The sequence below is a fragment of the Leucopleurus acutus genome (assembly GCF_964270905.1).
Source record: "Leucopleurus acutus genome assembly, chromosome: 11".
NCBI classification, from domain to species: domain Eukaryota; kingdom Metazoa; phylum Chordata; class Mammalia; order Artiodactyla; family Delphinidae; genus Leucopleurus; species Leucopleurus acutus.
Window position 1 is genome coordinate 96,419,542 of NC_139152.1, and position 14,980 is coordinate 96,434,521.

The 14,980-nt window shown below is 51.9% G+C and overlaps 1 protein-coding gene and 1 pseudogene across 2 annotated transcripts in view; one reads left to right on the plus strand and one right to left on the minus strand.

Moving 5' to 3' along the window:
* The window catches only part of ZC3H7B (zinc finger CCCH-type containing 7B), a 53,160-nt gene that overhangs the window by 10,245 nt on the left and 27,935 nt on the right, over nt 1–14,980 (plus strand). Inside the window, exons 2-4 of the mRNA XM_082850849.1 lie at nt 10,561–10,619; nt 13,806–13,839; nt 13,972–14,169. Coding sequence (XP_082706975.1) covers nt 10,567–10,619; nt 13,806–13,839; nt 13,972–14,169 — 285 coding nt within the window. The 5' untranslated portion in view covers nt 10,561–10,566. The remainder of the gene's footprint in view (nt 1–10,560; nt 10,620–13,805; nt 13,840–13,971; nt 14,170–14,980) is intronic.
* Nucleotides 7,578–8,658, minus strand: LOC309968971 (large ribosomal subunit protein eL31-like; annotated as a pseudogene). Its single transcript has 2 exons — nt 8,576–8,658; nt 7,578–7,953 (listed from the first exon to the last, which is right to left on the minus strand). The product of its transcript is annotated as a large ribosomal subunit protein eL31-like (transcript).

The following is a 14,980-nucleotide window of genomic DNA, read 5'->3' on the forward strand; positions in this document are numbered from 1 at the left end:
CATGTATGTCGGATACCCCTGACCACCAGATGGCAACAGATTGGAGGGAGCTCGACGGAGGCTGCTGGCCAGAGATGATGAGGGCCTACTAGTGGAGATGGTGGGAGAAGAGTGAAGAAGTGTTTGGGAGGTGAAGGTGGAAGGAACTGGAGATTGAGAACAGGATGACGGTTGGATCTAGGACTAGAGTTGGGGAATAATGGTGGAGGAGCAGGATTAGGGGAGAAGCTGCTGAGTTAAGTTTGGGATGTGCTGAGTGAGAAGAACACCCAGCCCAACCGGGATGGGCGCCAGGGAGGACTTTCTGGACACGGAGGCATCCAAGCTGGGTCTTAAAGGATGAGTAGGAGTTGGCTGGGGGCGGGCTGGGGAGGAGGAGGGCGTTCCACGTAGAGGGTTCAGGATGAGGAAAGGCACAGAGGTCCTCAACAGTCTGGGGATTGGACATCTGGGTAAGCGCTTCCCAGAAGGTAAGAGATGTGAATCTGAAATACTGGGGAGGGGGTGAACCTCGTGGGAGGAATAGATTTGTGAGTCACTGACATGACTCATGAGATCATGAAATGCAAGAGCTCATCTGGGGAGAGCATGTCAAGTGAGGAGAGCACCGTCCCTTAACTGGAAGACCTGGGCAGAGGAGTGGAGGACCAGCAGACGCAGCCAGGGGTCCTAGAAAAGGCCAGTGAAAAGCTGTCCCCCACTGGACTCAGCAGCTCGGAGGCCCCTGGGACGGGGAGGACCCTTGGCAGGCACCCTCAGTGGAGTGGGCATGGGCTTGCTGGGAGTAGGAAGTGAGGATGTGGGAACAGCATAGACAACCCTTTCACGAAATGTGACCAAGAGGCGGAAGGGATAAATTGGGAGATTGGCACTGACATATACACGCTACTGTATATAAAATAGGTAACTAAGAAGAACCTGCTGTAGAGCACAGGGAACTCCCCTCAATACTCTGTAATGGCCTATATGGGAAAAGAATCTAAAAAAAAAAAGAGTGGATATATGTGTATGTACAACTGATCCATTTTGCTATACATCTGAAACTAACACAACATTGTAAACTATACTCCAATAAAAATTTTTTTTAAATGTGACCAAGAAAGGGAATCAAGGTTGTGCTAGCCAGAAGGGGATTCAGGAGCAGAGGAGGGAATTATTTTGGGGGTGGGCGAGTCTTGAGCATGATGACACACTCAGGGTCCTGGGGCTGGGTCTGATTACTTAATGGGCGACAATAAGGGTAATTATGGTGATGTGTGTGGGCCCTGGGGCCAGGCTGCTAGGGTTTGAATCCCAGGTCTACCTTGTTTCAGCTGTGTGACCTTGGGCAAGTCACTTGACTTCTCTGTGCCTCTGTTTCCTCCTCCACAAAATGAGAATGATAGCAGTCCCTATCTCATAGGATTGTGCAATCCTTAAGGTATTATGTGTATAGGGATCATGACAGCCCCTGGAACATGGTAGCCACTCAGGAAATGTTAATATTATTACCTGATTGTGAATTTATCTCGGTCTCAGTTTTTCTCATTTATTTATTCAACACTCATTCATTCTTATCTAGGTAATGCTTGGATTGGGTGAGTTGATACACATTCATCCATTTCTTTTTCATCCAAACCACCATTTCCTGAGCACTTCCTCTGTGTCAAGCATGGGCCAGACGTTGAGATTTTGGAGGGGCTAGCACAGTCCCTGCCTGGTCTGATGAAGATCTGAGTCTTTAAAATTCTGTCATTTTCAAACCCTTCTCCAAAATGGAAAAAACAATGTGTTTCCTTCATGGTTCTCAGGTCAATGGTTTGGTCTTTTTCTTGGGAAGAACAGTCCATGGACATTTTGGCAGTCCTGGAGCACTGGGCTTAATATCAGGCTACTGGTTCCCATTTGGCCCCTGTCCTACTGTTGGCCTGATGTCAGTCATCTCATTTTGTATTTTAGATTACAAGGCTAATACTTGCTCTCTGCAAAAAGTCCAAACCATGGTGAGGTATATAAAGCAGAAAGGAAAGTGGTCTGTTGCCTCTTGGCAGATCCCAGTTCCCAGAGAGAACCAGTTAAATTGGAGAATATTCTCTCACACAGAGGTAATCAGACAACCCAGAATGTTCTGAAATCTGCTTTTTTCCTTTCTCAACCACGTACAGAGACATCTCCATGACAGTACATATAGATTCAATAGCTGCATTGTATTCCATAATGCAAGTGATTGATTAAGCTATTCTCTACTGGTGGACATTAAGGTTGCTTCTAGTTTTTTTCTCTTTAAAAAAAAAAGAAAAAGAATCCCTGGGGATTTCCCTGGTGGTCCAGGGGTTAAGACTCCGTGCTCCCAATGCAGCGGCCCGGGTTTGATCGCTGGTCAGGGAACTAGATCCGCATGCCTGCAACTAAGAGCCTGCATGCTGTAACTAAAAATTCCGCATGCTTAAACTAAAAGGTCCCGCACGCTTCAACGAAGATCCTGCACGCAGCAGTGAAGATCCTGAGTGCCGCAGCTAAGACCCAGTGCAGCCAAATAAATAAATAAATATATTTTTAAAATCCCTGTACAAATATAATTTGAGGGCTTGTACAAGGATTTTGGTAGGTTAAATTCTTGGAAGAGAAATTTCTGGGTCAAAGGGAAAGGGCATTTTATCATTTGGAAGGCTTTTGACTGCAAGTAACAGAATTCCTTCCTCAAAATGGAGTTTATTAAAATCTCAAGTGATAAATGAGGGGGAGCAGTTCATTGAGTCAGTTTATTAAACACCTTTGGGCAGTCTTTCTTCTCTGCCATCTCCTTACTACGCTTTGCCATACAGCAGCAGGAAAAGGGATTATTTCTCCTGTCCCATTTTAAGTGTGAAGGAAGTCTTTCCCAGAAGCCCCTTAGCTGATTTCCTCTCCTTCCTATTGGCCAGGGTGATGTCACATGCCCTCGTCCAAGCCAATCCTGGCGAGGAAAAGAAACGTTACGATTGGTTTAGCCCAGTGCAGCTTCACCGGGGTACCTGGGAAAGCAACAGTATTGGGGCAGTGCCAGGGAAGAGGAAGGGGAGCTGGCTGGTGGGTAGGAAGCTTGCTCATTTTGGTAGACGTTGCTTCACAGACACCATCAGTTCACACACTCACTGTATTGGCAGTGTTGGAGAGTGCCTATTCCTCCGCCTCATCGACCTGGCTCTCTTCTCTCATTAGCCTCATGAGTGAAAAGTGTCGTCTTGTTGTTTTAACATGTGGTTCTGTCATCAGTGAGTTTCTTTTCCTTTTTTATGGCTGTGCCATGCAGCTTGTGGGATCTTAGTTCCCCAACCAGGGATCGAACCCAGGCCCCTAGCAGTGAAAGCACTGAGTCCTAACCACTGGACTGCCAGGGAATTCCCTGAGGATCGTTTATTTTTTTTTAAATGAATTTATTTATTTATTTTTATTTATTTTTGGCTGCATTCAGTCTTCGTTGCTGTGCACAGGCTTTCTCTAGTTGTGGCGAGTGGGGGCTACTCTTCATTGCAGTGCACGGGCTTCTCGTAGCAGTGGCTTCTCTTGTTGCAGAGCACGGGCTCTAGGCACGCAGGCTTCAGTAATTGTGGCACACAGGCTCAGTAGTTGTGGCTCGCGGGCTCTAGAGCGCAGGCTCAGTAGTTGTGGCGCACGGGCTTTGTTGCTCCGCAGCATGTGGGATCTTCCTGGACCAGGGATCGCACCCCTGTCCCCTGCGTTGGCAGGCGGATTCTTAACCACTGCGCCACCAGGGAAGTCTCCCCGAGTAACTTTTCTTAATGAATTATATTTCCTGTGAATTTCCTGTTCATGTTCTTTGCCCATCTTTTAAAGTAATCATAATGATTATAAAATAAAAATAGTTGATATTAAATGTTTATCTTGTGTTAGACATCTTATTGAACCTTCACATCACCCCTTTACAGTAGACATTACTTTTCCTGTTTTAGAGGCGAGGGAAGTGAGACACCGAGAAATTAAGCAGCTTGTATGCAGCTAATAGGGAACAGATCTTGGAGTTGAACCCAGGTGTGCACCTGGGTGTGAGGTCAGGTACCATGCTGATACATTGAGGGAATCATTTTCTGTTGGCTCTAATTCACAGCTGTATTTCTGAGAAGAGCCCATTTGAGGCAGATCCATCTTGAAATTCCTAAATTATAAGAACCTGGACCCAGGGTTGGGGGACTGCCCAGCTTGGCGGTGGGAGTCTCTTTTCTGTAAAAAGGAATGAGATTTGTTTGTCTTACATGCTCCTTGCTCCTCCACCAAGTGCCCTATCCGAGTCGTGCCTGACCCTCAAGGAACTCGCCTCCCTCTTTAGCTGAGAACACATGATCTTTTTTAACCACTGTCTTAGTCTGCTCTGGCTGCTATAACAAAGTGTCATAGACTGGGCGTCTTAAACGACAGAAATTTATTTTCTCGCAGTTTTGGAGGGTGGACGACCCAGATCAAGGTGCTGGCGGATTTGGTTTCTAGTGAGAGCTCTCTTGTGCTTGCAGACAGCTGGCCGCCTTCTCACTGTGGCCTCATCTGGCCTTTCCTTGGTGATGCCTGCTTGCGGGGAGAGGGAGGGAGAACTCTCTGGTGTCTCTTCTAATAAAGACACTAATCCTAGCAGATCAGGACCCTACCCTTATAACCCCATTTAACCTTAATTACCTCCTTTGAGGCCCTGTTTCCAAACAGTCACATTGGGGGTTAGGGCTTCCAACATAAGGTTTTCGGGGGACACAAACGTTCCATCTATCAATTCTGCCCTTGCCCCCCCCCAAATTCATGTTCTCATCACATGCAAAATGGATTCATTCCATCCCGACAGCGCCCGAATTCTTATCTAATTCCAGCATCAAGTCTCGAGTTCAGAGTCTCATCTGAATCCGATACGGTTAAGACTGGAGGTGTGATTCATCCTGAAGCAGAATTCCTCTCCAGCTGTGAACTTATGACACCAGACAAGTTAGAAGGTTTCAAAATACAGTGGTGGGACAGGCATGGGATAGACGTTTCCATTCCAAAAGGGATTCATCGGAAAGAGGAAAGAGGTCACAGGTTCCAGGCAAGTCCAAAGCCCAATGGGGCAAATTCCATTCGATTTTCAGGCTGGAGAAGCATCTTTGGCTTGATGCTCCCCCTTCCCGGCCCGCTGGGGCACAGCATCACCCCCACAGCTCTTCCAGCACTTTGCCCCCCCAAGGCTCTGGGCCTGTTGAAAAGGAGGCAGTAGCCCCACCCTTTGAAACCAAGGAGGCAGCCCTGATGATCTCTGAATTATCTTTGGGGTTATATTTCCCTTTTCTTAAAGGATAGAGCATGTTTGCAGCCAAATGGCTCTATGATCCTGTCCTGTAGAATTCCTTCCAGAAGTCCTGCAGCCTTCCTGTATTCCGTCATCCAGCCTTCTCTGTCCCTTTTAGTTCAAACTGGAATCATTTCTGCTGGTATAATCCCATCTCTGTTTCCGACTTCTGCTGATGGCTGATTTGATGCATACTGATCTCCTTACCACACGGTTGTTCAGCCACACCCTAGGTGTTCTCTTCAGAACACTCCTTCTCATTTTTTGCAATATGGATAAGCTGAGAATGTTCTGATTCTTCAAGTTCTGATTCCTTTTGTTAAACGATTCCTTCTTCAATTCCTCTCTCTTCTCTCGTGTTTTACCATAAGCGGTAAGGAGGACTCATGCCACAACTCCCATACCTGGCTTAGGAAGCTCCTCTGCTAAATATTGTTTCATCGCTTGCAAAGTCTACCTTCCACCAAACGCTAGAACACTATTCAGCCGAGTCCTTTGCCACTTTCTAACAAGGATCACCTTTCCTCCAGTTTCCAATAACCTGTCCTTCATTTTCATCTGCGGTCTCACCAGAATCGCCTTAGTGTCCGTATTTTTACCAGCAGTCCTTTCATGGCAGTCTGGGGGTTTTTCTAGCATGTACCTCAAAACTCCTTCAGCCTCTACTCATCATCCAGCTCCAAAGCCACTTTTGTATTTTTACTGTTTTTATTTTTACTGTATTTTTACTGTTTGTTATAGCAGCACCCCGCTTCTCAGTACCAAAATCTGTATTCGTCTAGCCAGGCTACCAGAAGAAAATTCTGGATCAGAGCCCTACCCTCGTGACCACATTTAACCTGAATTACTTCCTCAGAGGCCCCTTCTCCAAGTACAGTCACACTAGGGGTTAGGGCTTCAACATATTAATTTACTGGGGACACAAACATTTAATTCATAACAACCACCTATAAAAATGTTCTTCCCAGGGCAGGGAAACTGAGGAAAAGGGAGGCGTGTGGGGCATTAGGTGGCTGGCAGTTTTGCTAATGAGATGAAATCTATTTGCCAGCCCTGGCCTGGGAACTTTACACTCAATAAAATGAATCTAGAGTGGTCGATATATAGATCCTGGGACAGGAAATTGAGAGAAACATATTTTTGTGTGGGAGCCTTCCCCCTAGTCACTCCACAGACACATCTGCCTTCTGTGGGACACAAGCACTCACGGACACCAAGCACAGGCTCAGGTGCCTGGGAAGTTTGCTGAGCGGTTCCGCCTCTACTGTGCCTTTGAGGGGGGAGGGCAGCAGTGTCTTTACCAACCTAAAGTCAGCAGTTGTAGGCCTTGTGAGCCGTCTGAGCCTCACTCTCCCCATCTCTCAAATGTGGGTCCCAGCATGGTCCAGCCCACAGTCAGGATCAGATAAAATGTGGAAGATGACAGTGATTTCATAAACCATCACATGCAGCCCACCAGAAGGCCTGCCCTCCCTGACACCAAGGAGCCAACTCCTACTCAACCTTCAAAACCCAATTCAGACGTTGCCCCTTTTGAGGAGCTTCCACTTTCTTTGTGCCTCATCCCAGCCTGTTTACCACAGGAGCCTGGTTTGGGGTACAGCTGCTGGGATATCTTTGTATGCCTCTAACTAGGTTGTAAGGCCTGAGTAGGGAAGGCACCCTGGCCTTCTCATCTGCATATAATGGGCATATGGCAAACGTTGACTTGAATGTCCAGCACAGGAATTCTGATCTAACAGCCACCATTTATTAAGTGTCTGCGGTATACCAGGCCCTGAAATGAGTGCCTTCTATGTATTAATCCTGTTGATGGGTGCTAGTTGTAATCTCCAATTTACCTGGCAGGAAACTGCCACTCGGGGGATCTGAACCCCTCTCCCTAGCCCACGTCCATGGCTGCACTGCTCCTTTGGGATTTTGGTGGTTAGAGAAGTGGATTCATGCCCACCGGGTGAGGAGCCTTCTTCATGCTGCCTGGGGCAGAGAATGCTTATTCCCCGGCATGGACTTCAGACTTATCAGGAATTACCACTGGGATGGTCACAGGCAGCATTTGTTTCTGTTTGCTCAGACCTCAGGGCCTAGAGAACTGACTCAGAGATGCGTCTGACCACTGAGGTTTTCTGAGAGGACTTTGGGCTGAACGGGGCCGGGGGTTGGGGGTGAGGGAGCGTAATAGGTCAGGTGTTCCCACGAGGCATGGGCTGGTGTGGGGAATTTTGTGTGTGTGTGTGTGTGTGTGTGTGTGTGTGTGTGTGTGTGTGTGTGGTTCTATAACTCTATTGGACGATCACCAGTTAGTTCTCATCCACATTAACTGTAGATTTTTTAAAGTGGTGACAGGTACCTAGGTAACCAACTTATAGAGTTTGTTTGATGACTCTTCATTATGTTTTCTGGACAACTACACACGGATACGGTATGGGACATTCCTTATTCCTTTGGCCTAGACAGTTTTGTTGAGCCTGGTGTCAATGCGTCCATCTGGAGTTCCCATCTTCTTTGTGGAAGATTTCTGGATTTCTTTGAGTGCCCGAGGGGCGCGCTTCTTGAAACCCACCCCATGGATGTGCCTGTGAATGTTGACAGTGTATTCTCTGGTCACTACCTCGTTGATGGTGGACCAGCCCTTCTTCTTCTCGCCACCCTTCTTTGTGGGAGCCGTCCTGCCGGGCCGGGGTTGGAAAAGATGGTGTGGGGAGCTGGACCAGCTGGAAAGGTAAAGAGAGGCTCCAGGCTGGATAGGACAGAGTCTGATTTGTGGTTTGAAAGACCCCTGTGACGACCTTGAGGAGATGGGGGCAGTGAGGAGGCTGGTCCTTGTCTGGGGCAGGTGGTGTGGAGGGATGGGCGTGGCAGCTGTGGCTACACCTGTGTGTGACGGCCAGCGGCACCTTCCCCCATCCCACAGCTCCCCTGCCGGTGCTGGGCCTCCCTGTGTGGTGATGGGTGCACCCTTGTCTTCCCTACCTGAAGACCCTCTCTTCCAGGGCGAGGATTGGGCCTGACCCCGGGCCCCCAGGAAATAGGGTGAATGAGTGTGTGGTGGTCGTGTCGACGGGACCAGGAGCGGCTCCATGGAGGAGCCAGGCTTTGAAGGATGGATGGAATTTCGTTCACAGGATTGAGAGGAGCATGGCTACACAGGTGGAAGGAACTGCAGAGGCGCAGGCTAGGAGACAGGAAAGCCCAGCAGCCTGTTCCGGCTGGAAGCCTGCGTGGGGCATGGTTGTGAGGATGATGAGAGCTTGTGTCACAGACAGGGACACTGAGGACAGAGAGACCGACCAAGAGACCTGCTCGGCGAGGCACAGGCGGCCCAGGGCCACTGCAGCCTGCCTCCTGCAGGAGAACAGGATCTTTGTGTCCATCCCAGGAGACACTTGCAGAGGTTTTGGCAGGAGGGAGGGGCGGTGCTGGGGGACACACACTTCTGCGGTTGTTGGGCTGTTGCTCTGAGCCAGGCGCTCTGCACAAGTCTAACCCCTCACGACAGCCAATGCGGTGGGAGTGCCATCAGCCCCACTCTCCCCATCAGGAAGATGACTGAGGTCCAAAGTCACATTGTGTGCACAGGCTGGCCTTCACACCCAGGTCTGAGTCCAGAGCCCTGGCCCTGCCTGGGGTGGGGAGCTGCTGTGTGCGAGTGTTCTGGGAGCCTGAGGACGCGGCGTGGCTCTACGCGTCCTGGGAAGGACAAGCGGGAGGAGGGAGGTTCTGGTGGCCCGAGCTCTTTGCTCCCATACTCTCGTCTCCTTGGAGCCCCACGGACACCCTGCTGGCCCCGGGCCACACGGCGCCTCACAGCTCAGAGTGTGGGGCAGGATGTGGCCCTTGACAAGCTGGGCTCCAGCCCTGTTTGCCCGCTCACGGGTCGAGTGACCTTGGGAAAGAGAGTTCACTTCTTTGCGCCCCACTTTCCTCGTCTGTAAAACAGGCTTAGTGCCCCCTGCCTGCTTACCTTATGTGAAGACAACATTGTAGAACCCGGGTGGAAATAAAGTTCAAGGAAGTAGAGAATTTTTGGAAGGTGTCAATTTGATACACTTGCTGCCTCTCCAAAGTAGCTGGGTGTTTTTTACACCTTTTTACACCTCTTTGCCAGTGAGGCAGTGAGGATCCACTCCCTGTGTCCGCATACCGGCCCTCTGTGGTTGCTGTGCGGGGGCCGAGGTACAAAGCGGGAGGCCCGTCCCCCAGTCCCGGGCTGGGCAGTCCCACCTCCCGGCCTTGCCCGTATCCTCTTGCAGTAACGGTTTGATGGGGCAGAGCATGGAAAGGGCCCATGAATGGCTGGGGCAGAAAGTGCTGGCCAGCTGGGCCGTGGGCACCCCAGCCTCAGATTCTGACCCAGAGAAGGCCCAGCCCCCTCCTGGCTGTCACTGCGTGGGACCAGCTGACCTCCATGGTTGCAGGGAAGGGGAGCCAGGTGGGCTGTCTGTATCTGGCCATGAGCTCCCAGCTCCCGGGGGCTCACCCTGGAGGTACCAGACCCCTAGCTGCTCTGTCTGAGCCTCCCTTCTCCTTAAGCACCCCCACCTTCAGTTTTCACTCCCTTCATCTCCGGAGCACATCCCTGTACGAGTTCAGTGCCTTTCACTTGCTGTGCAACTTTGGGCCATCCCTCAGCCTCGCTGAGTCTCGGTCTGCCTCATCCGTAACGTGGGGAATTCCCTCCACCTCGCCGACATGGTGCAGGTACCGGGCCACCCCGGCCTGGTGCAGTGGGGGCCAGCAAGCTCATGAAGGGGGCTCCCTGAGCTTTGGTTTCCTCCTTGGTAAAATGGGGACAAATGACACCCGCCTCATGGCAGATTCAGTGAGACCCTCATACAGAGTGCCTGGCCCACGTGTGGTGCTACATTGTAGCTGTGATCATCGGCATTGTTTTTCTGTGTCTCTTCTCCCCAAACTGTGCTTTGTGATAAAACAAGGTTTCTGCCTTGAACTTGAGGGTATCCCGTGCAGTATTGCAGCCCCAGCCATGCATGGGCAAGGGCAGGTGGCCTCCAAGCAGCCTGGGCCCATCAAAGTCACTGTGCAAACTCAGGATCCAGTGGGATGTGGGTGTGGAGGGCAGAGCTGTGTACCTGGTTCAGACACTTTGTGTAGACCTCGAGACAGGTCACTGCCCTCGGGGACACTCCTGCCACCCGCCCTGGCACCTGTGAGGTGGGGTGAGCACGGGAGTGAGGGAGCACACGTTGGGGGCTTGGGGGTTGGACGGTGACTGGCCCCCGCTGACTGCCTGATGGACTGTGTTCTCTCCCCAGAGACTGATGGAGAGGCAGAGACGGAAAGCGGACATCGAGAAGGGGCTGCAGTTCATTCAGTGAGTGTGCGGTGGGCCCGGCTGGGCAGGGTCCTCTGAGGCATCCCCAGAGCACGCGCTCTCAGGCTGCCTGTGTGTTGGGGAGTGGGGAGGTGGGACAGGCTGGGAAGGGGCTGGCATGGCAGGGGCCGGAGTTACCCCTAACCCTGAGCCGTGAACCTGCCCCGCACATCTGCGCTCCCTGACCCTGGTTACCCTTTGGTCTCATCTGGCATATCCTTTTACCCTCCGCCTCCATGCCTGCTCCTACGCTCCCTGTTAGTTCTCTTGCTTGTCTGTGCACATCTTATAATAAATCCCTAGTTCTTGCTTACTGAGCATGTTTTTCTGGCTCCGTGCTGGGCCCTTCACATCTATCACCTCTCTAATCTTCACAGCAGCCCAGTAAAGCAGGTGGTCTTGTCTCCATTTTGCAGATGAGAAAACTGAGGCTCAAAGAGGTTAAGAAACGTGTTTACAGTCACACAGCTCTTAAGTGACGGAATTCTAACCTGGGTCTCGCTGACTCCAAGCCCACCTCTCTTTGCATTATTTGCCCCCTGCACCCACATGCCATGTTTGGTTTTTCATCTTTTTCTTTACACGTAAGATATTTTTACTAACCCTTTTCTTTTCTCTCTCTGAAATGGACCCTCAGAGGCATGTTTATCGTGGTGCTAATGAAGCCTAAGCTCCTGGCCCCTCGCTTGCGCGGGTCCTTTCTGAAGCCCCGAAAGGCTCCCTAAGCAATTCTTTGTTTCTGATTTTGTGTTCTTTTTCTTAAGTACGACTCCCCACAGAACTGGGATTTGCATCTACACACCCTCATATACTCCCCAATTTTGTTCTCTCATAGAGACCTGCAAAACGCGACCTGCCTTTTCACCACAAGCTGGGTCCCTTTTCACACACACACACACACACACACACACACACACACACACACACACACACACACACACACACACACACAGGGTCTGCTCCTGTTTATATTCACACACCACGCTCTCCTTCCTCAGCTTGCAGCACAGCCACTTTTCCTGGCTCTGGCCGGCTCAGAGCTGCCCTTCACTGGGGGTTCTTCTTCCATGTGGGGGAGGGCTTTGATTTTGGGAAAGTGCCTGAGTTTTATTCAGAGCCCAGTCTGGTGAACAAGGCAAGCCTTGGGAATTCTGTCTTTTTTAAAAATTTTTACTTTACATTGGAGTATAGTTGATTAACAATGTTGTGTTAGTTTCAGATGTACAGCAAAGTGATTCAGTTATACATATACAAGTATCTATTCATTTTCAACTTCCTTTCCCATTTAGGTTATTACAGAGCAGAGTTCCCTGTCCTATACAGTAGGTCCTTGTTGGTTACCTATTTTAAGAATTCTGGGGTTTTTTTTAGTAAATTTATTTATTTTTATTTGTTTGTTTTTGGCTGCATTGGGTCTTTGTTGCTGCACGTGGGCTTTCTCTAGTTGCGGTGAGCAGGGGCTGCTCTTTGTTACGGAGTACGGGCTCTAGGCATGCAGGCTTCAGTAGTTGTGGCACGTGGGCTCAGTAGTTGTGGCTCACGGGCTCTAGAGCACAGGCTCAGTAGTTGTGGCGCACGGGCTTAGTTGCTCCGCAGCCTGTGGGATTTTCCCAGACCAGGGATCAATTCTGTGTCCCCTGCATTGGCAGGCAGATTCTTAACCACTGCGCCACCAGGGAAGTCCCAAGAATTCTGTTTTTAAGTCACTGATTTTTGCGGAGCTGGAACTGTGAGCCCCAGACCTAGATCCACATCCCAGTGTCCCTGCTTCCTGGTGGTCTCAGTGCCTGAGAAATGGAGATGATGCCACTTCCCTCCCAGGGTCGTTGTGCTTGGGATAAATGTTAGCCTTGTGTCCTCCTTCCCCTTCCCAAAGGGGAGCTCTGAGAAGGTTTAGCAACAGGCTTCTTGGGAACCCATAGGTTGGTCTCCTGAGGGACTGCTTTGCAGCATACATAGTAGGACCTGCTCCTTTAAAAATGACTGTTTCCTCACATACCGACTTCATGTGCTTAGCAAACGTTTATTAGGCACCTCTGGGCACAGAGCACCATAGGAGCCATAAAGTGGTCTGGACAGGTGGGTGGATGGCTTGTGTAGAGCCTTAAACACCAGGATGAGGTGACCTTGAGGACGGGGTATGACCTATTGAAGACGAAGCTGATGCTGGAAGAGGGGAGGCTGGAGGTGGGAGACCAGTTAGGAGGAGAGTGGTGGGGCCAGTGCTGGGGCAGGAGGGCCGGGCCCTGGTCTCTGACGGTGGGAGGCAAGTGAGAGGGCGGGTGACTGGCCCCGCTGTCATAATCAGGGACACATCCTCCCACACACACAGGGGACCTCCGGCATCTCCTCTCACCACTTGTCACTTACTAGCTTAGGCTGCTCTTTTTCGCCCAGGTGTTCGCGGTGGCTCCGGGCAACAGAAAGAGCCCCAGCCCTGCCCTCTGGCCCTGGCTCTGATCTGCTCTGTGACCTTGGGCAAGTCACTGCCCCTCTCTGAATGTCTGTTTTCCCCTCTGTGACATGAGAGACCAGAAGACAAACCCCAGCTCCCTTCCAGCCCTGCCATTTAGCCTCAGAGATGTGCCTCAAGGCTCCTGGGCTGACGCTGTCTTCTGTACTGAGCTGGCATTGTTTTGGCCACGGGCAGGAGAGGGTGCGTAAGACCCCATCTGCTTTTCTGAGTCTGGCGTAAGGGGTGAGGTTCTGAGTGCCGGGCCTTGGCTGGGGTTGTGTGGGTTTTGCAGGCAGGGACACAAGTGCAGAGACTCCCAAACTAAGGGGCCCTGAGGTGGACTTTGGGTGCCACCCAAGGGCCTGCAGTTGCAGGTTTGGTCTGGGGGGACATGGTCGTTCCCAAGGGCTGGTTTCTTAGGCAGAGGACAGCCGGCTGGAGCTGGAGCACTTTCTCAGCATCTGCACCTGGGAAAGCCTGGCTGCCAGGCCCTGGGGCAAACACAAGGCCTTCATCCAATCTTCCATCGGAAACAGAGGGCCAGCATGGTGTTGATTTAAGGAGAAAAAACTGCTATCCCCTGACCCCAGTCCACAAGGTGATGTCTGAGGTCCGAGCTGGGGAGCCGGCTCTAGGCACAGTCTCTAGTCTGAGGCTCTGGCTCCTGGGCCTCCGGGAGGCTGGGAACTCTGGGCCCACCCAGAGCTTGCATCCTTCTCCTTTTCCTATAGGTCGACCCTACCCCTGAAGCAAGAAGAATATGAGGTGAGCTTCAGGGGCTGGGCTGGGGGAAGGTGAAGGGCGGAGTGTCCCTGGCGGGGGGCTGGGGGCCCGGGTGCCAGGGCTGGGGCTGAGTGGAGAAGGCCCCCTGAGCCACCCTGCACCCTGCCGCGGCAGGCCTTTCTGCTCAAGCTGGTGCAGAACCTGTTCGCTGAGGGCAATGACCTGTTCCGGGAGAAGGACTACAAGCAGGCACTGGTGCAGTACGTGGAGGGGCTGAACGTGGCCGACTACGCCGCCTCTGACCAGGTGGCCCTGCCCCGGGAGCTGCTGTGCAAACTGCACGTCAACAGGGCCGCCTGCTACTTCACCATGGTGAGCTCCTCTCCTGCACCCGCTGCCCTGACTGGGCCCCCGCCGCCGTGAGCCTCTGCAGCTCCACCGTCCGCTCCCGTGGCTCTCGACCCCAGCGCACAACAGACACACCTGGAGAGGTTTTACAGGGCTAATACCTAATAAAAAAAGGTTTACATGATATTGGTGCCCAAGCCCTCCCCCAGATGAGTTAAGTTAGACTCTCGGCGTGGCCTGGGCCCTGGCAGGAGTCTGTGGGCCGTCAGGGCAGAGGGCTGCTGCCCTCATCGTGTCCACCGCCTCTTTCTGCAAACCTCTCCTGCCCCTGCCCCTGGGCGCCTGCCCCCCTCACACCCTCAACCTTACTCCTCTCTCCCGACTTCCAGCTTCCTCCTCCTTCACTCCTCCCTCAGTCTCCAGCCTCCTCCTCTTCTCTGTCCTCGCTCACTGACTCAGTCATTCCCTGACCCTGTGGGAGCCCTGCCGTGGGCTCTGCAGAGGATCCAGCCCGTTCTGGATAAACGGGTCTGCCCGATGCCCGTTCCCACCGTTCTGCACGCTGAGCTGCCTTCCGGATTTCAGTCCGTGGTCTTCTGAGTGACCGGGCTCATCACTGTACGGTTTAAAGGCCTTTCCCCTCCATGTCCTGCCAGTGCCCCACAGCAGCCCCTTCAGCTGGACACACGGGTGCCCTCGACTGAGCCTGAACGCCAGAGCTGTTTCCCGGAGCTCTCCAGCCCCTCCCTGACACCCTCCTCCTCTGCAGGGAAGGGAGGCTGGTCCTCAGTCCAGGGGGAGGCAGGAGGCTGGGGGAGGGAGGGTAACAGGCTGA